The sequence below is a fragment of the Paroedura picta genome, chromosome 3 (genome assembly GCF_049243985.1).
Source record: "Paroedura picta isolate Pp20150507F chromosome 3, Ppicta_v3.0, whole genome shotgun sequence".
Lineage (NCBI taxonomy): Eukaryota > Metazoa > Chordata > Lepidosauria > Squamata > Gekkonidae > Paroedura > Paroedura picta.
The window spans coordinates 135,360,975-135,384,411 of NC_135371.1; the positions used below are offsets into that span (position 1 = coordinate 135,360,975).

The following is a 23,437-nucleotide window of genomic DNA, read 5'->3' on the forward strand; positions in this document are numbered from 1 at the left end:
ACCTTCAAAACGAGAGGCAACAAAACTGACAATGAAAACATGAAATGAAGGGATACTTGGCTGTTGTCACAATGTGATATTTTCTGGGTGGGAAACAGTGTAACTGGATGGTGGTAGATAGAGCAGTCTGTGTTTCATAAGGGAAGGTATAAATGCATCTTTTTTGGGTGTCATAGTTGGGAATTATACTCTGCCACCCTGAGTGAGTGAGCCATCCGTCCGTACTTTACACCTGTCATGTCAGCTGTATTTACCTTCTCATAAAGTGCTTTTGTGCTCCAGCCATTTGCTTCAATTAAGTTCATTATCTACACAAGAAGTGCCTGGGGATGGCAACAGCTCCACAGGGGTGGGTGGGAGGCAGCACCTCAGTCTGTGCCCCCAGCTCATCAAGGCCATGAACAGATGGCTTCACTGGCTCTTGCGTCCGTCCTCGACTGCCCTTGGGCTTGGAGGAGGCAAGGGGCAGGAAAACAGTGAGCCAGACATGTTTTGCTATTGTGTTTCCTCCCTCTTGATCAAATAATCTGGCATGTTATCTGTTGGGCCTGATCTTGTGGTGACGCTACCAGACAAGAAGGACATGCCCATGTTTAAACTGGTTGCTACCTGTGTAAAGAAGATATGTGCACATAGCTAGCATGACGTTTAATTCAGAGACAGCTGAAACTGCTTTGTACAGGTAGCAGCTCAGCCAGCTTGGTGTAGTGGTTAAGAGGAGTGGCTTCTAATCTGGCAAACTGGGTTTGACTTTCTGCTCCTCCATATGCAGCCAAGCTGGGTGACCTTGGGCTTGCCACAGCACTGAAAGAGCTGTTCTGACCGAGCAGTAATATCAGGGCTCTCTCAGCCTCACCCACCTCACAGGGTGTCTGTTGTGGGGAGAGGAAAGGGAAGGCAATTTTAAGCTGCTTTGAGACTCCTTTGGGTAGAGAAAAGCAGCATATAAAAACTAACTCTCTTCCTTCTCCTCCTCCTTCTTTCTTTTCTTCTAACATGGTACTGCTAAAGTAGTATGCCCAGAGGAGTATATGAAAACCACTCCATGAACAAACCCTTTGTGAGTGCTAGGTTTCATGCTGGTTTACGAATTTGAGGGTTTTCTAAATGTGGATTGCATAATTCCCCCTCCCCTCCTCTGACTGGTTGTGTTAGTATCTCAGTAGATGCAGCTGGAAAGTGAACACTGTACATCTATTGAAAAGCATAGTGTAGTTGTTAAGAGCAGCAGCTTCTAATCTGGCAAGCTGGGCTTGATTCTCTGATCATCCACATGCAGCCAGGCTTGTCACAGCCCTGATAGGGCTGTTCTGATGGAGCAATCCTGTCAGAGCTCTCTCAGCCTCAACTATCTCACAGGGTGTCTGTTGTGGGGAGAGGCGATTGTAAGCCACTGTGAGACTCCAGGCAGTGAAAAGTGGGGTATAAAAACCATTCTTCTATTTATCATGTCAGATAAAGATCTGGAAGACTCAGGCTCAAATCCTCATTCTGCCTTGAAACTTGGTCTACTCATTTTCCATGAGCCTAATTTCCCTCAGACGGTAGGTTAAATTATTTAAATAGATGAGGGCACGGGGTAGACCTGGCATGCATGACCAAGATCTGGGTGAGAGAAGGTGAAACTGTCACCTTAAAAGATCTAGCCCTGCCTGGGTTCTTGATCCTCCATCAGTCTCAAGCCTCGTTTGTGCATGTGTGTGTGTGTGTGTGTGTGTGTGTGTGTGTGGTGATCTGGATCCAGGATGATTACACTTACAGGGTTCTCCCAGCCCCAATGATCCCGGGAGTGGAATGTGTTGGCCTAGGTTGATCCCTGCAATCCAGCCAGTTACTGCACAGTCTCACATTTGGCATTTCTGGGCAAGGTGATTGAAAAGGCCACAGTGGATCAGCTCCTGGCATACTTGGAGGAGACTTTGGTCCTTGATCCACTGCAGTCTGGCTTCCGTCCTGGCCATGGGGTGGAGATGGTGTTGGTTGCCCTAATAGATGACCTCCTGCAGCAGCTGGATAAAGGCAGGTCAGCACTTTTAGTGCTATTAGATCTGTCAGCAGCATTTGATGTTGTTGATCATGAGCTATTAGCTCACTGCCTTGCTCAGGCCAGGATTTGGGGGACAGCTTTACAGGTGCTGATCTCCTCCCTTCGGAACCGGACACAGAGGGTTGCAATGGGGGAGAATCAGTCACGGGTTTACCATCTCCCTTCTGGGGTTCCACAGGGCGCAGTACTCTCCCCCACACTATTTAATATCTTCATGCACCCTCTGGCCCAACTTGTCTTGAGCTTTGGGTAGACACCCAGCTTTATCTCTTGATGGATGGCCACCCGAACTCCCTCCCCGAAATATTAGCCAGTTGTCTGTAAGGAATGATGGTCTGGCTCTGGCAAAGCTGGCTGAAACTCAACCTCTCCAAGATGGAGGTCCTGTGGTCTGGTAGGAGAGGGCCAGATCAGGAAGCATGTTTGCCCACCCTCGATGGAGTGCAATTGAAGATCTCACAACTGGTCTGGAGTCTGGGGGTGACTTTCGAAGCCTCCCTGTCTAGAGAGGAACAAGTCACCAGAATAGCCCAGCAGGTGTTTTTCCATCTACACCAAGCAAGGCTACTAGCACCCTATCTGTCCCAGGAACACCTGGCTATGGTGTCCCATGTGATGGTCATCTCCAGACTGGATTTCTGTAACTTGCCCTATGCAGGCCTTCCCTTGTTCCTGACCTGGAAATTGCAGCTGGTACAAAATGCAGCAGCTAGGGTTCTCATGAGGACATCTTGTTGAGCCCACATCCAGCCAGTGCTGAGGCAGGTGCACCGGTTACCAGTTACTTACTGGATGAATTTCAAGGCTTGGTGCTAACCTTTAAGGCCATTCGCAGTCTGGGCCAATGTATTTGAGAGACTGCCTGACTCCTTATGCCCCGTGCAGGCAACTATGCTCTGGAGGTTTAAATAGATTGGAGATTCCTGGTCCACATGAAGGTCACCTAGTCTCGACCAGAGCCAGGGCCTTTTCGATCCTGGCCCCTATCTGGTGAAATGAGCTCCCAGAAGAGCTGAAAGCCCTAATGGAACTGACCCAGTTCTGCAGGGCCTGTAAGACGGAACTCTTCCACTAGGCGTTGGGTTGAGACTGGGTTTGGGAAGATCTATAGCATCTCCTCTGATTGGGGTAAAGCTCTGCTTGCTTTCTTCATTTTGAAATGCTGGAGTGCCAAGGGAATATACAGGTGAGAGGGCAAAACCCATGAGAGTGAAGTTGGCTAATTGGTTGGCATTATACCTCTGATGAATTCCTCAGCCGTGCATTCACCCACCAGCATCTGGAGTGTTGCCTAGAATATCTTTGCAAAGTGGCTCCTGCAGCCTTGGACACAAGTTACTTTTTCACACACCTCCCGCTTGTTTCCTGACACACTTGGGGGAGGGAAGGGTGTGGAAAACAGCAATAATTGCCATAATTGGGAGCAGAAAAGCCATTTTCTCTTGATCATGGTTTTCCCCTGTTGTGTGTAACGCTAAGCAAGGGTTTGGATTAAATAGCTGCCAAGGTTTGTTTTGTTCCCCTGATTCTGTAGTGGCTGGGCCCAAAACAGATTGTGTGTATGTGTACGCACATGCACTATGTTGTCGTTCTTTTGACTTTAGACGTGTTTACCGTCCCTTTGATGTTAAGCCAATCAGGTCCCAGGTGCACCTGCAGTCTGGCCAGGAGTGTAGAGGTAACTGTGGTAAGTCTAGACCTCATAGACCTAGGAGGGTCAAGCTGTTGATCTGAATTAAGCCAGGAGGAGACAACATGGAGAAGGAGCTATCTGGAGGCCCTGAAGTTAATTAATGGAAAGCAAGTGACAGTGGCTGCACTCCCAATCCACAGGGCCAATCTGAGGAAGGTGCCCATCTGCAGGACTGTGCTAATTTGACTGCAGCTCCCCTGTCGTGCGGAATGGAGCAACCTGTAGGGTGATACACTGTGGGAGAAATGGGAGGACTAATTCCACAAACAAGGGGATTGTCCAGCCCCTAAAACTAGCTCATGGCGGCTGAGAAGTCACATGCTGCCAAAGCATCATAGGAGCTGGAAGATGACAAGCGTGTGTGAGAGTAACCAGCACTTCTGATTGTGTACCTCACACTGCATCAACAAAAGGGAATATGGACTACAGTGTGACAGGCATTATGGGGGTATCACATCCACTTGTTCTCGGCTGGCTTCTTTATGCATCTGCTTAAAATGCTCTGCCACTGTATGTGAAAGATGTCCTTGCTTTTCTGTATGGGTTTTTTTTACAGCTCTCCCAGGTGTTTTCTAAGGATGGTAGGCATAGAATTTGTTACAGTCAAGGAAGGTATTCTGAGTCTCCTCAAGTGCAATCGAGTTTGAGCAGGAGTATATGGACCCAACATGTAGCTGTGACCAGGCAGAATACAAAGGAAGCAGCAACAGAGTGACTGTTAGAAGTGGTTGATTCTGCCATACATCTATGTACCTATCTTTCCTGCCACGCATCCCTCCCTCCCTCCCTCCCTCCCTCCCTCCCTCTTTCTTTCTTTCTTTCTTTCTTTCTTTCTTTCTTTCTTTCTTTCTTTCTTTCTTTCTTTCTTTCTTTCTTTCTTTCTTTCTTTCTTTCTTTCTTTCTTTCTTTCTTTCTTTGCCACCCTCCCCGGAGGCTCAGGGTGTTTATGTCTTTGTTATGCTAGGCACTCATTTATGACACTTTCATGGTAACTCTTCATCCATTTATTGCACCCCTCCATTTGGTTGTCCCCCACCAATTGGTTCCCCTTTTGATCTGGCTTGATCTCTTTCCCCATTTGACTTGCTAATGCTACTTAGGGGAAAGACAGAGTTGCTACATCCCAGCCTCTGTGTCCTTGATTCCATTTCTGTTCAGCCTTTGTTTTTCTTAGCAGAGTGTGCCATGTTGGGGAGCACCTGGATGAAAACGCTGCAGAATAGCTAGTGGACCTGGGTGCCTTGGGCACTCCAGAGTTGCAGGATTTCAGCTTCTTTATGCAAGCCCTGCTGGAACATTTCGAAAACCTGATCCAGATGAAAATGGCGAGGGAGGAACTGCATAACCTGCAACAGGGGTTGAAGATTGTGGTAGTGCAGTACTTGGCTGACTTCTGGTGGCTGGCAGGGAAGGTCCATGAATGGACTGAGGTCACTTAAGGTCCAGTTCTTCTGGGAGAGCCTTAACTCAGTTGTCCTCAAGTAAGCCTGAACCATAAGAAGCCAGCCATGCTGATGGGCTGGATCTGGCTTGCCGGGGAGGTTGAAGGTTGGATCTGGTGGGTGAAGATAGTGTGGCAGCAGCAGATTGGAGGGATCATGGCCACAGGGGGCTGCACTGGTGCGGGTCAGAAAACTGAACCCTGGCATACTCCTCCTCCAGACGCAGTCGAGTGGAGCCAGTGCCATACTAGTGGTCTGTGTCTGGGCTGTAATGGAGCAGGGTACTTCCTTGTGGATTGCCCAATGAAGAAACCAGGGTGTGTGGCACCAAGCACCCTGGCCGGAGGGACTCCAGCAATCCTGAAAGAGAGAGTGACCAACCCAAGTGGAAAGAAAGCCCTGTGGAAGTTGGGTGAGTCAGTGGGGGAGGAACCCAAAGACCCAGAGCTGGTGGTAAACAGGGGCAATGTACTATGAGGTGCCCCTGACAGCGGGTCCCATCCAGGGACACAAGGTTGGCTTCGGTGAGCCATTCCCCTTGATTCTTGTACCAGTGACATCTGGGAACCCAAGCAAGGGATTGGGGCCAAAGCTACAGGGGGTGCTAGACCATGGGTGTACTTGGACACTGATAAACCCCAAGACTGTCCATGAATTGGAACTGGGGTTGGAGCCCCTGGAGCGGCTTGTCCATTTCTCCCAGATGAAGGGTCATGAATCCTGGGGGGGTGGGCAGCTACTCATCACACTGCCCCACTGTGCTTGGGTATTATGGAGCACTGGGAAGAAGTACAGCTGGTGGTGGCACCTGGTGTGGCTTTCCCTTTTGTGTTGGGGTTGGACTGGCTAAGAAAACATAACCCTGATGCAGACTGGGAGGTGAATGTAATGACTTTTTTGAAATAAGCTTGCCAAGCACACTGACGCGAGCCAGGTCAGGATACGCCTCATTTGGTTGGATAGCTTCCACCACCTCTGTAGGGAACCGAGAGATTGGGGCTGGCTCAGGAGGAGCTAATTATCTGCCCAACGTGTACCAGGACTTGAGTGATGTGTTTGAGGAGAAAGAGTGTGATAAGCTTCCTACCCATTGGAAACCTGACTGTGCCATTGAGCTTAAGCCAGGTGAGCCCCTCCTCAAAACAAAAATTAATTTCATGAGCCCTGGGAGATGGGGGAGCGGAGGGAATTCCTGGATACAAACTTGGCTCAGGGGTTCATGCAGCCAGCCATCTTGAGCATGGCAGCTCCAGTTCTCTTTGCAGAGCAGGATGGCATATTGAGGCTTAATACAATCTCCACGTCTAATACTTAGTGATGCCGTTCCGTCTCAGCGGCGCTCCAGGGGTGTTTATGAACTTGAAAATGAGGTGGGCATCATTTGTTGTATAAGGGGGCCTGGTCTACATAGATATTTTAATGTATTTTGACATGGAGGCTGAACATGTCAGGTTGGTCTGGGAGGTGATGCAGCAGCGGCACAAGAACCATCTGTATACTAAGCTGTCCAAATGCTAGTTCCATAAGGAATGCCTGGACTTCTATGCCTCCCAGCACGGATTGGAGATGGACCCTGCCAAGTTATAAGACATGTTGAGCTGGGCCTTACACCTTACTCAGAAGCAACTACAGAGGGTTTGCAAACTTTTTGGGCAACTTTGCCCAGGTTGCCTTTCCACTCATTGACTTATTAAAGACCAAAGGAGGGGGGGGGCAGGGGCCAAGCAGCCCAATGCTCGTCTGCATTGGATGACTGAGTGCCAGTGGGCATTTGAGGAGCTGAAATGCCAGTTTCGCTCTGAACTGGTACTTAGGCATGCCAACCTTGCAGAGCCCTTCATGATTCAAGTCAATTCTAGTGATGTAATGATGGGGGCAATTCTCCTGCAATGGTGGGAAGAGGGCCTGCTGCACCCTTTTGCCTATCTTTCTAAGAAATTCAGTGACACAGATAGTAATTGGGCCATCTGAGAAAAGGAAGGTGGTCACCATTAAGTTGGTGGTAACTACTTGGTGGTATTGGCTGGAGGGGGAGTGGTGCCTTTTGAGGTCTGGACCAATCATTAAAACTTACAAGCTCAAAAGCAGCCTCATAGGTTGACAGCCAAACAGGTACATTGGTTAGAATTCTTCTCCAGATCACATTACATTTGCCAGGAAAGCAGAACTTACTTGCTGATGCCTTGTCCCTCCTCCCTCAGCATTACAGCCAAGTCAAACCAGTTGTATACTCAGTCTTCTCCCTAGCCCACCTGAGTCTCCTAGTGGCCACATGCACCAAATCTACAAAGATGGGGACTGCTCCGCCGGGCACACCAATGCTCCCGCAGGTCTCCAACTTGCTCCAACAGGACTTGGGTGAAGATGAGGAGTTTTGTTCATTCTGCTCTGGACTAGTGGGCTTTCTCTTCAAGGGGGCCAAGTTGTACATCCAGCTACCACCCACCTGGAAGTGCTAAAACTGTCATGATAATCAGGTAGTGGGGCAATTCAGTTTTGTGAAAACCCTGCACTTGGTCAGACATCACTGCCAGTGACCAATGATGCAGAAGGACATAGAGCTGTATGGGCATATGTATCACTGCAAAAAGGGCAGGGGGAAAGCCTCTGGTGTGCCTCACTTCCTGACTGATTGCATCTGACCCCTGACACACCAATTCTTGTCATTGTGGATGAACACACTCACTAAGAAGTGAATATGATCGTGCACTCCTGTATTCACTGAGGGAAGCTACAGTAACTTGTGGACTGGAAATAATTTCCTGAGGGGGAGAGGGAATGGGTGAAGCTGCCCATGTACAGGCGCCCAGGCTTGTTCAGGACTTTCACAGCGCTTACCCTAACAAACCTTCCCTGAGTTAAAGTGCTGAGTGGGGGGAGATATTTTGGGTGAGGTGGGATGTCAGAAGTGGTTAATTCTGCCATACACTTATCATGTATCTATTTATGTCTTTGTTTTGCGAGGCACTCATTTATGACTCTTTCGTGGTAACCTTTTCCTCCATTTATTGCACCCCTCCTTTTGGTTGTCCCCTGGCCTGGTTGCTGCCCCCATTTGCTTGTTAATGCTATTTAGCCAGAAGTGCCACATCCCAGGCTCTGTGTCTTTGATTCCTTTTCTCTTTGGCATTAGGTTTTTCTTAGGAAAGGGTTGTTATGTCTTTCATGTTGCAGAGCCAGTTACCCACCAAAAACTGGAACTGTAGGGGCTGGGGGTGAGGGAGATGATATAAGCTCACCTCTGTTATTGTCCTTTAGTCTTGGCAACATATTGATCAGGTATACCTGCATTTTTCCAATAAATGTATCTTTGAACCAGTTGGCGGCAACCTCACAGTGATTAGCTATGAGACATTGTGTCTGCAATATATCAGTATCTGTTTCATTGATATGGTTCATTCACACATACAATGCAATACCTTTATTGGTATACTAAAAATAAAATTTAATAGTGAATAATATAAAATTGGTAATAGTGAATAATAATAATAATGAGTTGTTTTTATACCCCACTTTTTACTGCCCAAAGGAATCTCAAAGCAGCTTACAATCGTCTTCCCTTTCCTCTCCCCACAACAGACACCCTGCGAGGTAGGTGAGCCGGAGAGAGCCCTGAGAACAGCTGGCTGCATGTGAAGGAGTGGGGAATTGAACCTGGCTCGCCAGATTAGAAGCCACCACTCTTAACTATTACACCACACTAGCTCTCTGGTTCATTCACATACCAAGTTTTAACTCTTTTTAAATGTACATTTTTACATATCCAAAGAAAATATTTCTTGGTGACTGCAAAAAAGAAGAGTTGGTTTTCATACCTTCCTTTTCACTACACGAAGGAGTCTCAGAGTGGCTTATGATCACCTTCCCTTCCTCTTCTCACAAAAGACACCCTGTGTGGTAGGTAGAGCTGAGAGAGTGCTGACAGAACTGCTTTGTGAGACCAGCTCTAACAGGACTGTGACTAGCCCAAGAGTAACCCTACAAGTTCCCAGATAATCTGTAGACTTTCAGTCAGCACTTTGCTCTTACTACTTGGCAGAAAGCCTGAACAATCCATCTTGTTCCTACTAAAATCAATTAGTTGCTCTCTTATTTCCTGAGCTGTATAGTGGATTGACCAATGTGTACTTGCCCTTCCAGGCTTTGCCACAATGACTTGCACCATACTACACTTCCACACTGAAGGACATTCATCTGGTATTTGGTACCTTCCAGGGATGCAAATTAATATGTTATTTCTACCAATATATTATTTCTACCATATGCCCATAGGCATCTAATCTAAGGAAGAAATAAAATTATTCCCACAGAAACGTAAGAAACCTAGGGCAGTGCCGAGGAAGTTGGGCCCCTTTCAGCTAAAGTCACCAGCCTGGAGCCCTGCTGGGATCACAACTGATCTCCAGACTGCCTAGATCAGTTCCCCTGGAGAAAATGTCAATGTTGAAGGGAGGCTCTCTAGCATTACACTCCATTGAAGCCCTCCCCCTCCCCAGGTTCCATCTCCAAATCTCCAGGATTTCACCAACCCAGTTAGCAGCCCTAGTTCCAATCCTTTCTTCTCTCTAATCTGCATAAGTAAAAAATAATTGTGCATTCATAAGCAAAAAATTAAATTTGAATATGTTGCCCCTTCCAATATCTAGCACATCGACCACAAATCCGTATAATGAAGGTTGAGGCATAAGTTCTATATATTATTGGGTGAACTGAAATTAGAAGTTACTCGCTTAAAGCCAGGCTATGCCTCAGTTTCAGGCAATCATTCACAAACTTGACCTGCCCTTGGCTTATAGGAGATCTGCATTTACTGATGAGGAAGTGAGGCTCAAGGCTCTGCCCATGGGAAGGAAGCATTCTGAGCACATGCAGGGGTGGTGTATGTTGCAGTGTGCAGTGGGCGGAGGATGGAAATTGTGTAAAGGAAGCTCATAAGAAATAGTGGAATGCTGGGGTAAATCGGGTCAGGAAGAGAGATAAAATGAGTTTTAGGGATGAAAAGACCAGGGGAAGTCGTGTTTGAAGGTCATACAAAGAAGAGACACATATCCTCCAATCAAGTATTTAAAAAGCTACCACCCATTATGAAGGAACATGGAAGATGACTCCCATTCTGGCATGCTGCCAGAGGTTGTGAGCTGCTTTTGCCTCCCACTGTCAGGCAGTAGATCTGATTCTTTATTACCTGCCATTGTGGAAGGTGACCTTGCTCCCCACCTATGGCAGAGGACACTGCTAGGCTGGCTGTACATATTGCATATCCATGGAGGTCTGTGTGTGTGGGGGTGGGCGAGTGAGTTGTCTGACGTTGATGACTGCTGTCTTCTGTACTGCTGAACTGCACACGCTATGAAGACCTCCATGTTGTCTGGCTCCCCTGTGGGTGCCCTGTTCATGCATATCATTAACTCATTTGTTTAATGGAAAGCCCATCTAGTGTGAGCTTATCCTGCAGCTGAGCATGTTTGGAAGACTCATGTTTTGTGCATGTGCTGAAAACTATGTTTAAAAATTACATCCGGGGGGGGGGGGGTACATAAAGAGAAACTAGCAGTGCTTGCAGATGTTCTCCAAAGTGCTAGTAGAGCTATTTGCTGCTTATTTATTTATTTATTTATAGCTTGACTTGTTAGCTGTCGCTCTCCGTCAGGCTGGCTTGCGATGGTTTGCATTTTAATAGAAAAAACACAACTTTTTTTCTGGGAAACAAAGGAACTGTTTTGAGGTGCTGGAGAGGTAATCTCATAAAGGATATTAGTTGTTGCAACATGATTCTCAATTGAGAGCCAGAGTAGTGTAATGGTTAAGAACAGCAGCCTTAAGCTTGGAGAACCAGGTTTGATTCCCCACTTCTCCACATGTAGCCATCTGGGTGACCTTGGGCTAGTCACAGTTCTCCCAGAGCTCCCTCAGCCTCACCTACCTCACGGGGTGTCTGTTGTGGGGAGAGGAAGGGACAGGTGTTTGTAAGCCGCCTTGGGGCTCCTTCAGGTAGTGAATAGTGGGGTACAAAGGCTCATATTTTCTTCTAAATTAAAGCTGCTGCATAACCTCCTTGAGGAAATGAATACTTTTGGAGGACAAGGGTGGGTTTGGGATACCTGCTCCTCTCTATGTTGCTAGAAAAAGTGCAGACTGGTCTCCTGCCAGAGCAGGCCCCTTGTTTTATCTAGAGGTACTAAGATCTATTTGCCAGGATGACACAGAGAAAGGTTTATTGGGGTTTATTGGCAATGACAGACACAGATGCAGAGGTGATAGGTAGCCCTCAGAGCTTTCATTGCCCACACATATAGATTTCCACAGTCATCCCATACAGAGGTTACTCCAGAGCAAAAGTAGTAAACATGTCCACAATGCAGGCACAATAGTACAGCCACATATGATGGTTGATTCTCATCTGAATGAGCATTGCCATGTCTGCATATACATAGTACACCAACTTTGTTCATTCCCAGTGCCCCTGGCAAAATTTCCAATATGCCCCTCTCTTAAGGCCAGTGGGCTAGCTACTGCTCAAGGGGCCCTCCAGGACCACTCACCACCCCATGTGCCCAGGAAGAGGTTGTGCTTCCGTAGGCGCAAAAGGGCATCTGGAAGCCTTGCACCCAAGGAGGCACTACCCACATTCTAGCAATGCAGCCACTGAAGTCGCAATTTAAAGGGGAAGAGAGGAATGGAGTGAGGGAAGCAGGTCTTTTTAATCCTCATGGTCCCTATTGAAAATCATCTTCCTCAGGTTGCTTTTGTGGCAGGTGTAAGCGTACTGATGTAAACAGTTGGAAGACAGTGATTTTCAGCAGGGAAACTACACGGGCGAAAGGGTTCAAAAGATCCTTCCCCCACATGCAGTTGGGATACTCAGCCGCACTGGACAAATATATACAAATGTGTACATTTTATATTTGCTTGGAAGCTTTCTTTGCAAAATTTGGTGTTCAGATGCAGCAAGGATCTGGAGGAGGGAAACGGCATACTTAGGGAATGGCTGACAGCTCTGAAAGTGTCACACCTCCTAACCAATAGGGAGGAAATTGGCAAGATCCTCTAATCATTTAGCAAAACTTCCAGCACATTCTCAGCCTTTTTGAGGGCTGTATGCTTTGCTTTTGAAAAATGTAGGCTGAACATGGCACAATAGCTAGTGAAGTCTTTCAGAGCCCTTAGAGAAGGTACAGAATCCCTTCCTGTACAGAGCTGGATTGGCACTCTCACACTCAGGCCGACGCAAGGTGGCCTGTTCTGCTCACGCACATGGAGGCTCACCCATGGAGGACTGCACGCAGACAGACTGGGCAGCCAGACTTACATGTGGTCTTGCTGATGTAGGTCAAACATGGCAATGAACTTGCAGTCCTGCCAGATCCAGCCAGCTTGACAAAGGACACATGCCCCAATCACATGCCCCACTGAGTGGATCCAAGTCCATGTCCTGGGCTGCTGCCCTCCGTTCTCCAAGGTGTGCTTGCCTCAGGGGCAAGGAGTGGGGTCATCCCAAATGTCCAGGGCAGGTGGCTAAGCGGCTTTAGAAGTTGCTCTCAGCTGTGTTGGGGAACTCGTAGCAATGGGGCTGCTCACCTGCAGCCAGGTTCTCACTGGCACTGCAGCCTGTCCGCTCCAGGTACTGGGTGCTGGTGTTCACTGTTCCTTTGCTGCGGCCCAGCCCATTGAGGTAGCTGCTGCCCACCAGCTTGTGCTTCTCACAGGTGCTGCCCCCTCCATTGCGAGCACTGGGTGTGTGGCTGTAGGTGTGCTTGTACTCCTCTTCTATGTCACGGCCAAGCTTCCAGCGGGTCCATTTCTTCATGAGTTCCGACTGTACCTACAGAAATGACACATAAAGAGGGAAGCAAAGATGGGAGCTATTTAAATCTTGGTCCAGTTACAACCATTCCACATGCATGAAGCCTTTCAGCTCTGACATTCCTAAGGACCAAGCTGCCCATTACACACTAATTCCTGTCTTGGATCCAGTGTTGTGTTTCTGTGAATGCAACCATTTCCATTCCTTTAAAGCAGGGGTAGTCAAACTGTGGCCCTCAAGATGTCCTTGGACTACAATTCCCATGACCCCCTGCCAGCCTTCGCTGGCAGGAGCTCATGGGAATTGTAGTCTATGGATATCTGGAGGGCCGCAGTTTGACTACCCCTGCTTTAAACTTTCCCATCCCACCCCCCGGATTGCAGCCCAAAGTGCCCCCTGAAAACATGAACTTGTGGAATTTCTTGTCCCTCGTTTTAGAGGACATTTTGACCTGCAGCTGGGAGGCAGGGCAGAGAGGCAAGGAAGTTGTGTTCCATGGATGCAAAGGGATCCATCTTCACAAATGCTATGTTGGATCTAAACGGTGACTTTCAATGGAGACACAACAGAAGTAGGGGACATTTTACCCTTTCTTTGTCTTCCATCTTTTCTACAACTCCTCCTACACGTTTTCATCCATGAGATTATGGGAAAAGAACTGAAACCATGTACAAAGATAAGCATCAGAAGACAGTAGAGGGAAAGTATCATGCAGGGAAAAGATTGAACATTTCCCCCTTGCTTCATGGCTGACTCTCCCCCACACTGCTTTTCACTATAAGAAGCAGCTTTCACAAGTGCAGTTGGGGTGTAAAAATTTTAATGAATGGATGTGTTCATTGCTAATGACTTTGGCAGTGCTCATATAAAGCAAGTCCCATTCTACCAGTTCTGGCTATATGGGCAATAGCTATTGCCCTATAGATTTAACTATTCCCATAATTAAACATCCAGCTTAGTGAAGTGGTTAAGAGTGGCAGTCTAACTTGGGGTGAATCTGCACGGGGCTTTTTATCCCCGGTGACCCCAAATTAAAGAAAGTCATCTATACATTATTCGATTTCCATTTTGATATTCTGTGCTTTAAATTTTCCCTCTGCAATGTTTATCATTGATTTGCGATAATACTACCTTTCATCCACTATATCCAGGAGCAGATATAACTCACTGCATTTGAAGAAACTGCTCCAAGAGTCCCAGAATAAAGTGTAGATAGTCTGCGTTTTGCTGGATTAACTTCCTGCCCCGTGCCTCTAACGCTGACATAGTGAAGCAGTCTGTTGCTGATTGGTCAGGGCATCAGTTGAAAGACTGCCTGGTTCCTGGTTGCCATTTCCTCGCAAGACTTATATTTACCCTCATTTTGGAATCTGTTTTAAAGTGAATGCGCTCCAAAAGCCCACACTTCTATGAGCAAGGATTTGCCTCTCAGATCTACTTTTCCCTCTTCGTTCTATGTGAGGCTGCTGCCTCCCCTCCCCCCCCTCCCCCCCACTCCACTCCTGCAGGAAAAGAAAGATAAACAAACAGCCTTGTGCACCACTTACCCCTCCCCCAGTTTGTTCTGGCTGTAGACTCAGGATTCAAAAGGCAGGAAATAAAGCACTCTCCGTTCCAGGCTGATGCAGCCAGTGCTGCGCCATGGGGGGGGGGTTGTGGGCACCGGTGTGCAACTCGGAGCACACATGCAGGTGCGGAGCTCCGTGCCTACATGTGTGCACCAACTGATGCACCAGTGCCTCCCCCCACGGCACTGGCTGCATCAGCCTGGAACGTCTTATTTGGACGCCACCACGCACAACCCTACTCTCCAGACTTGTGCTCCTTAATGCCGGCTGGAGCTTCACCCAACCCCCTGCACAATCAAGCGCGAAGGAGACTGAAAATTGGGACAATGCTAATCCAGAGGGGCGACATGTTTAAAATTAGGAAAAAGGAAGTCTGTAGATACGGGTTCAAATCAACAAGTATTTTACAAGATTTACAGTGGAAAAAAATGTCAGTGCAGAATGGGCAGAATCCTGGAGAGCCAGGATAGATTCTGTACTGCTCCTCCACATGTAGCCAGCGGGTGAGTTTGGACCAGTCACAGTTCTCTTAGAGCTGTTCTCAAAGAGCAATTCTGTCAGAGCTCTCTCAGCCCCACCTACCTCACAGGGTGTATGCTGTGGAGAGAGGAAGGAATTTGTAAGCCACTTTGAGACTCCTCCAGGTAATGAAAAGCAGGGCATAAAACCAGATTCTTCTTCTAAATAAATTAAGCTGTGCCATTTAGCCCTGTCAGTGTTTGCAAAGAACAGGGCTGCAGATGGCAATCTGCCTTACCATCTTTTTCCTCCCCCAACAGCCACTTATGACCTCATGGAAGTTTCTTCCCAGGGTTGCAGGACCAGCACAGAGCAATAGGCATATGGGTCAGGAAACTGCAGTGGGGAGGGGACGGGAAAGACATAGGTTCCTCCTGCCTCTTGAATATGTGCAGTGCCACTTATGGAAGCAGCCAGCAGGTGCAATTTCCCGCTTTCTTCCCTTTTCTCCCACTGAAGCCTTATAGCTTTCCTGTCTACTACCAGACACGAGTCCCACAATTCTGGGAATAAATTTTCTCAGGGCTGGAAATGGCTGCTGTGGGAAGGGAAGATTGGGGATCCTCCCATGGATCCCGCATGGTACCTGCACTGGGTGCAACAAACTGTGTGTTTGTTGTGTGACCAGTTCAAGCTATGCCTGCAGTACCAATCGAATGATGATGAACCTCCTTGCCCCACAAGGGAGTGACTTCCTTGGCAGCCGGTGCTCTATGTCTCCTTTGGCCCTGCTTGATACACACTCACCTCTTTGTTCACAAAACAGTAGAGAATGGCCACCAGCATTCCCTAGTGAAAGAAAAGAGTTCATCAGAATCAGCTGGTTATTTTTGTAACACCCCCTTTCTCTGTTCGGTACTTTTGGATTCTGTATGTTACGTTTACTTCCATTATCATCTTTAAAAACCAACCGTTTTTCTTTTTGTGAGGAGGAGAATAGCCAAGGGCCCCTTTCTCCATTTTTTTACACTTAAAAAAAATTGCTGCTGTGGAAGGAACAAATCTTCATAATTTTATAACAGTGCAACTAAAAACTGATCACTGGCCACTTTTTTTTTCCAGTGGAAAAACTGCAGATGAAGAGATGGTAAAAGAATGCCCCCCTCCCTTTCTCCTCAAAATCCCAGCAGCCCCAGCATCAGCTTCTGGGAAAAAATCCACACAGTCTCTAATGATAATAATAATCACAAGGGTGGGTTACCTGGAAGGAGCTGAGGAAGAGGTCAAAGAAGAGCTTGACATAGCGCAGTGTGCCCTGGGCGTGTTCATCAGTTACAAAGGCAAACACCACCTCATGGATGCCCAGCAATGGGATAAGTGTCAGTGTTGACTTGGCCAGCCTAAATGAGGCATCAGCTAATTAGAACACATCACAATAAAAAGACACCATAAGCCAGCAGCCAGTCTCAGTCAACTGTGGGTTCCTTACCCAACATATACACAAATGGGCTTATGAGCAGGAGGGAAACAAATTGGTGGGACACCTAGTTGCCAACACCACATTTTGATGACCAGTTCAGAGATCCACAGTTCAATGTGAAAGCCATAAACCTTCCAGGGACTTAATCAAAGTGCCAGCAAGGACACCCCTAGACTCAATAGACCGGGATGACATGGCCAGTAATAGTATACACGGTGGAACTGAATATTCTCAACTCTGAGGCTTTATAGTGTCAAATGGCCAGTACCGAAATTTGTAGTCTGTGTAGCGCATCTGATGAGCACGGAGTTTGGAGACCAAGATCTGAATGATTCGAATGAAAATGAAGAAATTGATCTGAAAGATAAATATTGCAAATAATTACTAGAAGAGGCAGCACTGTAGGAGGCAAGTAGAGCACTGTGCATGATAAACAACTCTGGGCACATTTATCACTCTTCTCAATATTGTTATTATCCACTCTTCCTAAACTCACAGTGGTTAGCTGTGAGCTGTGCTTAATCTCTCCTCAGGGAACTGATACACACACATGCCCTTAACTTTACTAGTGCTAAAGGATCAGGTACCCCCAGAGCATTTATTACACCACTAGCACACGTAAATGATGTATGTGAAGAGATTTGAAAAGTGTAAGCTTTATGCTATGGGGCTGGGCACAGAGGAAAATTTCTGCTGGCAAAGGAGTGGGGATTTTTTACTATTCCCCCCTCCTACTACAGATCTCTGATGACCTCTCATGATGTTCCTGGAGCACTATTTGGGGCAACATTTTGGGTTGAAACAGAAGGATGGAGTTGCAGAAATCATACTCTGCTGATTGAAATCTCTTCCATCAGTAGAAAATTTCATCATTCTTAGTACTATCTACAAGATAAGGTGCATGGATAGCAAGAGCCTTAGGGATTCTCATGGTTATTTTTTACTGATCAACAGCAAGGGAGGCTGGAAGCAAGAAAAAGGTGCCTCCTCTGGAATCTGTTGGCTGAAGACACTGTTTTCATGACCTTTGGGGTAAAGATTGGCTCCAGAGATGGGAGAGTTCCAAACACAGCAGCAATTTTCCGCACTGCAACAGTCATGTGGGAGCCAGAACTGAGGCAAAACAAGGACTAGACAGGACTCACCAAGATGGCGAGGAACACAGGGAAACGCAGGATCCACCAGAAACCCATATTGTAGTTGGTGCTCCAGCACCTAAGTCAAAGGAAGGAAGAAATAAAGGAATCATAGAATCATAGAGTTGGAAGGGACCTCATCTAGTCCAACCCCCTGCAGGACACTACAAATTTCGGTACTCCCCAACCCTAGTGTGAGGCACAGTGTCCCCTCCAGACCGCTCATAGATATCACCTACTATATTACCAAAGGATCACAGAAAGGTTTACCAACAAGTTGTATATTGACCTGGAATGCTGCTTGTAAGAACTTACTGAATATTTTCATAAAGAAACTTCACCACCATCCATGGCACAATGAAGAGAATGGGAGCACCTAGGAAGAGAGCAGACAGGAGGCCATGAGCAAGAGCTGAGAGGAGGTATTTCTGTTCAAAGTTAGATCTACTCACAACTCACCAAATGCAAGAAGAAGGTAGAGTTGCAATCTCCTCAACCCCTGAGATACCTTTGCAACTAGCTTGCTTCGGGCTACACAACCTCTAGTTGCAAAGGCTAACCTAAAGGCACACAAGTCATATTCTCTAAAATGGCCAAGTATGCCTCCCTAACTCCATCACTAATATGATCTTTCAGCTTTCTCATAATTGGTATAGTCAAGCAGAGAAAGCATTCTGAGTAAGACGTTAAAGGGGCACAGCCAAAACTGTGAATTTCCAGGCAAGACCTGGATGACTGGATGTATAATTATTTATTATTTAGGAAACCACAGGTGCCATGATGTCCAGCAGCACTCTACTTCAGCAGCAAGCCTTTCAGAAAGTGGTTGGGGCCATTGTAAGACAGGGCTTGTAACTGGCTGTCCTCGCTCTACGAACAGGGCTTTCCACAGCTGCAATAGAAGCTGCAGGAGGATCAGGAAGACGGGTAAGCATCTGGATTTTCCCTAGTGTGGTTCCATTCTCCCTTCAAGCTTTAGTTCTTTTTATTCTTTTTTCTCCCTTATATTCCAGATTTTCCTTTCGTTTTATTCCCTTTCCTTTGATTCTTTTGCAAAGTGAGGAGGGAAATATTGTGTTTGATTCGGTTTCTTGTATCAGGTGGGATTTGACTCCCACTTCCTGTGGCAGCTATTTTGGGTGATATGAACCATCCCCTTTCAGAATCACAAAGGTGTTCATAAGCTCAAATAGTTGGAGATCCCTGGAATATGCTGTCTGAAGAAGGCACTATAAATCTAGGGACCTGAAGGCACTGACAGAAGCTGTAGAGAGGACAAAAAAAGTGAGTATCTGTACAGTAGACAGTGACATTTCTGTCAAACCACTATCAACTAATTGAAAAACTATATCCTGGAAATAGCAGTGCAGTGCACAGGCCCTTGTGGAGATGCTAGTCCTTTGGGTCAAAATAGACATTATAAGGGATGTGTGTCACTTTTTGGGGTTCTTCTCAGTACTCACCCAGTAACATTTAGAAACAAAAGATGCAGGCCAGGATGTCACTGCACATAGATTCTTCCACCTTAATCCTCCCCTCCCGACAGACACATTTAGAGGGCATTTAAGGGGAGGGGGTTGCAAACAATGAGGATAAGGATAACACTAAGGCACAGTGTGTGATTTCTTTTACTAAACGTTACCGGAGAGAGACAGAAATTTAGGTTTGCTGTCCTCTGTAGTAGTCTTCTTCATAATGTACAGCTAGGTCCCTGGCCCTCACGCAAGTGGTTGGTAATCACAAAAATGAGATCAAATTTGATATTCAAACAAAGAGCGTTTCTTGGATCTCTCTTTTTAGAGGTGTAATTCCTGGGCGATCCAAGCTGTTTCCCATAGAGGTTTAATTTGAAAGGAAAGGAATAAATCACAGGCCAAACAAACTGAGGGAGGTGCCATATAACAAAAGTGTCCTTATTTCCCTATATGTCACACCCCCTCCATAGGTGTATGGAGAGTGACCTCTTTCTTCAGCCCCCGCAATGCCCAGACTTTCATTGCTCCCTGTGCCTCAGTGCAATTCTCTGCAATTCTGGATGAGCCCCCTCCCAACTCTTGCTCATTCTGTTAAGTGCCTGGGCATTCATATACTCACCCCAGCCAATGCAGAGGTAGAGAGTAAAGTAGCTCCGCTCAGAGAAGACAGCCAGCACCAGCAAGTTATGTAGGTAGATCCCCTCCACCAGCAGCCAGCAGTAGTTGGCCACAATGCCGTATTGCATGAAAACAGTCGCTGCGCGGCACCCTGCTGCTGCCTAGGGTAATGGAGAGGGGTCAGCAAAAGGCTGCTTTGGAGCTTTCAGCAAGAACCTCCCAAAATACTTGAGATATGGACATGCTGGGGTCTGAGGGGGGCACCATTCCCCCATTCCCCTTGATTTTGTGGTTGGAGCTTTCCTTTTGAACAGCTACACATTTAAAAGCTTAGGCAGCAAGGAAGTGAGAAGGGGAGAAAGGAGTGAGAACATCTCCGGCAGCTTTTAAAGGGTGCAATCTGTGCACAGTTTCTTCAGTCTAAGCCCATTGAAATTAAGGGGTTTAGAGTGTCTACATAGGATTGCAGTGTCAGTTGTCTCTTTGACAGTCCTCCACTGCATGAATACCATTTTGCTTATTCAAGCAACCTAGAGAGAGTGAATGGTGATGGTGATTCTTATATGCACTAGTGAATGAGAGTCCCACACTGGTTGAGGTTTATACAACATGCTATTGTGGAATGATGGCATGGCTCCATTTGGACTACAGCATAATCCTGAGATCTGCATTCAGTTCCAGGAAGGACAGACAGAGAGCATTCTCATTCTTTTGTATATCGGCTAGAACACGGCAAAAAAATTCAGCATATGTTGTAGTCAGGGTAGATTCAGCAATTATATTATAGAAAGAGGACAGCAAAAGTTGATGTAGACCTTGTGTATGAAAACATCCAATCCTTTTTTACTGGTTTGTGTTACTTGAGCTGCCGATTAAACGGCTCAGGGGATCATTATGAAAAGTCTACTTGTGGGCATCAGGCCTGGGAGGGACAACGATGCCGTCTGCTTTTTGACGGGGGAGGGGGAGGCGATGGGAACCAAAGGAAGGAAAACGGAAGTGTAAAGCGAGCGTCACCTCATCACTCAGCCAGACTCTCACACTGTAGTCGTCAATCTTCTCATTGTAGCGGGTGTTGAGCAGCGTGTCGATGATAAGCACCGAAATGCCCTTCAGGATGAAGGAGGCGAAGAGGTTCATGTGGATGTAGTTGCGCATGCAGTGCAGCTTGCTGGAGAGCAGGGAGCCTGTCAATGCCTGTCCAGCGGGGCTGGCAACATATACAGCCCCCTCCCAGACCCTCCGTCTAGTCCAGTCTCCACCCCACCCAACCCCAGTCCCTTGTGCCCCACCTTACCCCTTATATCCCCCCACACATCATCTCCACTCTAGTTCTTACTGCTATCCACAGATTGCTCCTGCATTAGCGCCTGCCTGCAGAATCAATATCGGTCATTCACTTTGTGAACTTCATCTTTTATTGTCTATGTCATGTAATAATATAAAGTCACACTGCGTTGCTCTCTGGTCTTGTAATCCGGCTTCACTTCCTGAATTATGTCACGTTTTTAGTGTGTTGGTCTCTAATTGTATTGATTTTAAGTATTATTATTCTGTTCTTATTGCATTGTCATTAGTCTCAATGAGCCAGGCAGACTATAAACAAAGTAAGTATTGGAACAGCAACAGAGGTAAGGAGAAAGGGGTGGCAGGAGAGGAGGAAGAGCTACTGATGGATTTCCCCCACCTCATCTGTTCTGGAGCAGCAGAACCAGGCTGCCTGAGGCTGCTATGGGGACTACCCAGCTGCTTTCCCGATTTCTCTTTCACAGGCTCTCTGCCTCAGGAATCGCTTGCAGCCTTTCCACTGGCTCTTGGGAGAGGAGAGGCAAGTGGAAGGTGGGAAGGAGATGGCTTGGTATGCAGAGGTTGCCCGGTACCCAGGGACAGTGTTGCTGCAGTTGAGCTGTGGATGGAAGAGCAGCAGCACGACTACCATCGTGTGTCTGGGAAAGACACCTGGTGGCACTACAAAACCCACATTATTGGAATATACGATGGGCTGAATGAATTAATTAATTGTGATTCATTGCAACTAATTATGCTAAAAGTGTGGGGGGAGTGTAATATTTTTGATCTGCTTCAAAGTCCTTGCTTGTAAGTTTCAATTCCATCACACCACTAATGACAGATTACTTTACAAGAGTCCCGTGATGGCATATCAATTTAAAAGAGTCCCTTAAGATGTCTGAATTTGACCAGGAAATGATTGATTAAGTAATTAAGGGAGTTATTGAAATACTATCTGTAGCCAGAAGGAAGTAGTTTTGTACTGAATGGGATTTACTCCTGAGAATTTAGATTTTATTGCGTGGGAACAGGGCATTATAGGATGTTAAGGGGGGTGGGTTACAATGAAGTATTTACGTGTGGCACAGCGAAACAGCAGCACAAAAAGAGTCTAATTTGGAAGCAACCATGGAGAAGAAACTATGGACCCAGTGTTAGTCGATGGGTTCCTCTCTCTGCGTTTCCTTCCAATGATAAAGCCATCCCTCATCCCAAAATGGATGTAGTCCAAGCACAAAAGCTAAGTAGTATATGGCTAATTTCTCAATGACTCTCTGACTGAATTCACAGGGTGTTTTCCGCACAAGGCTACACATGTGTAGTTTTCCCATTTCCCATTTCAGCTGCAGTTGCCAATACAGTACTGGCAACAGGGCTTCCACTGGCAGCTTTCCCTGTAGTTTCCCTCTGGGAGGTACACAAATGCACCACAATGCTATGGGGAAGCAGGAAAGAAAAAGAAGCTTGCCAACAGCACAGTATCCAAGGCAAATAACCTGTCATATGACTTGGGAGACACATGGTAACTGTGGTAAGAATCATCTTGCAATTTAGAACAATCAAGTAGAATGAACCAGCCTGAGATTTCACTCAGAAAAAACATATAATCGTTCTCCAAAATTAACAGAAATACAGGCTATTTGTTAGATTCAAATGGGTAGCCGTGTTGGTCTGAAGTAACTCAACAAAATCAGAGTCCAGTAGCACCTCTAAGACCAACAAAGATTTTATTCAAGGCGTGAGCTTTCGAGTGCAAGCTTGCACTCAAAAGCTCACACATTGAATAAATTTTTGTTGGACTCTGGACTCTGATGTTGTTAGGCTGTTTGTTGTCACTGATATTGAATAACGTGTCGAAAAACCCAGCTTCTCCATGTGGAGTTAACTGCTGTGTGGCTAGCAGCGATATCACTTAAAATATGCCTGTTCCCCAAGACTGACCCTCCCCCCAATCTTTAATTCAATCCCTCAGGTACCTGAAGCCTAGTAGCACAGCCAAGGCGAGGATCAGGGCGCAAAGTGACACTGAGTAGCCCACTGTGTACATCACCTTGAAGCTGCCGTAGATCCTAGCAAACTTGTTCTGGGAAAGAAGAAAGCAGAGAGAATCTAAGGACTGAAGCTTGGGGCTTGTTCATATACCCAAATGGGAGTGGCTGGTGGGACATCTGTGTGTGGAGGTGAAGCCAACCCCAGAGCTAATTTACACCTTCATGCTCACTTGTTCTAGGAGGGTCTCATTGTCCATCATACACTGACGGCCGTCCCGCAATGATTTCCCTTCGGGACTTGTCACCCATTGGCCATCTGGACCACATTTCTTGAATACGTAGCCATGCTTCACTGTGGGAGGGGAAAGGTTGGATTGGATCACTGACTGTGCCCCAGATTAGTAACCACACTAGCTCTTCTCCCATACCTTCTT

At 46.8% G+C, this 23,437-nt stretch overlaps 1 protein-coding gene across 2 annotated transcripts in view; it reads right to left on the reverse strand.

Moving 5' to 3' along the window:
- Positions 1 to 11,391: 11,391 nt before the first annotated feature.
- The window catches only part of GCGR (glucagon receptor), a 42,687-nt gene continuing 30,641 nt past the window's right edge, over positions 11,392 to 23,437 (reverse strand). For both annotated transcript variants that reach the window (XM_077328081.1, XM_077328082.1), the window contains exons 5-14: positions 23,234 to 23,355; positions 22,989 to 23,095; positions 20,740 to 20,893; positions 19,724 to 19,883; positions 17,945 to 18,005; positions 17,639 to 17,708; positions 16,762 to 16,850; positions 16,275 to 16,413; positions 15,821 to 15,862; positions 11,392 to 13,004 (exon numbers count right to left, since the gene is read on the reverse strand). In XM_077328081.1, coding sequence (XP_077184196.1) covers positions 12,708 to 13,004; positions 15,821 to 15,862; positions 16,275 to 16,413; positions 16,762 to 16,850; positions 17,639 to 17,708; positions 17,945 to 18,005; positions 19,724 to 19,883; positions 20,740 to 20,893; positions 22,989 to 23,095; positions 23,234 to 23,355 — 1,241 coding nt within the window. In that variant the 3' untranslated portion in view covers positions 11,392 to 12,707. The remainder of the gene's footprint in view (positions 13,005 to 15,820; positions 15,863 to 16,274; positions 16,414 to 16,761; positions 16,851 to 17,638; positions 17,709 to 17,944; positions 18,006 to 19,723; positions 19,884 to 20,739; positions 20,894 to 22,988; positions 23,096 to 23,233; positions 23,356 to 23,437) is intronic.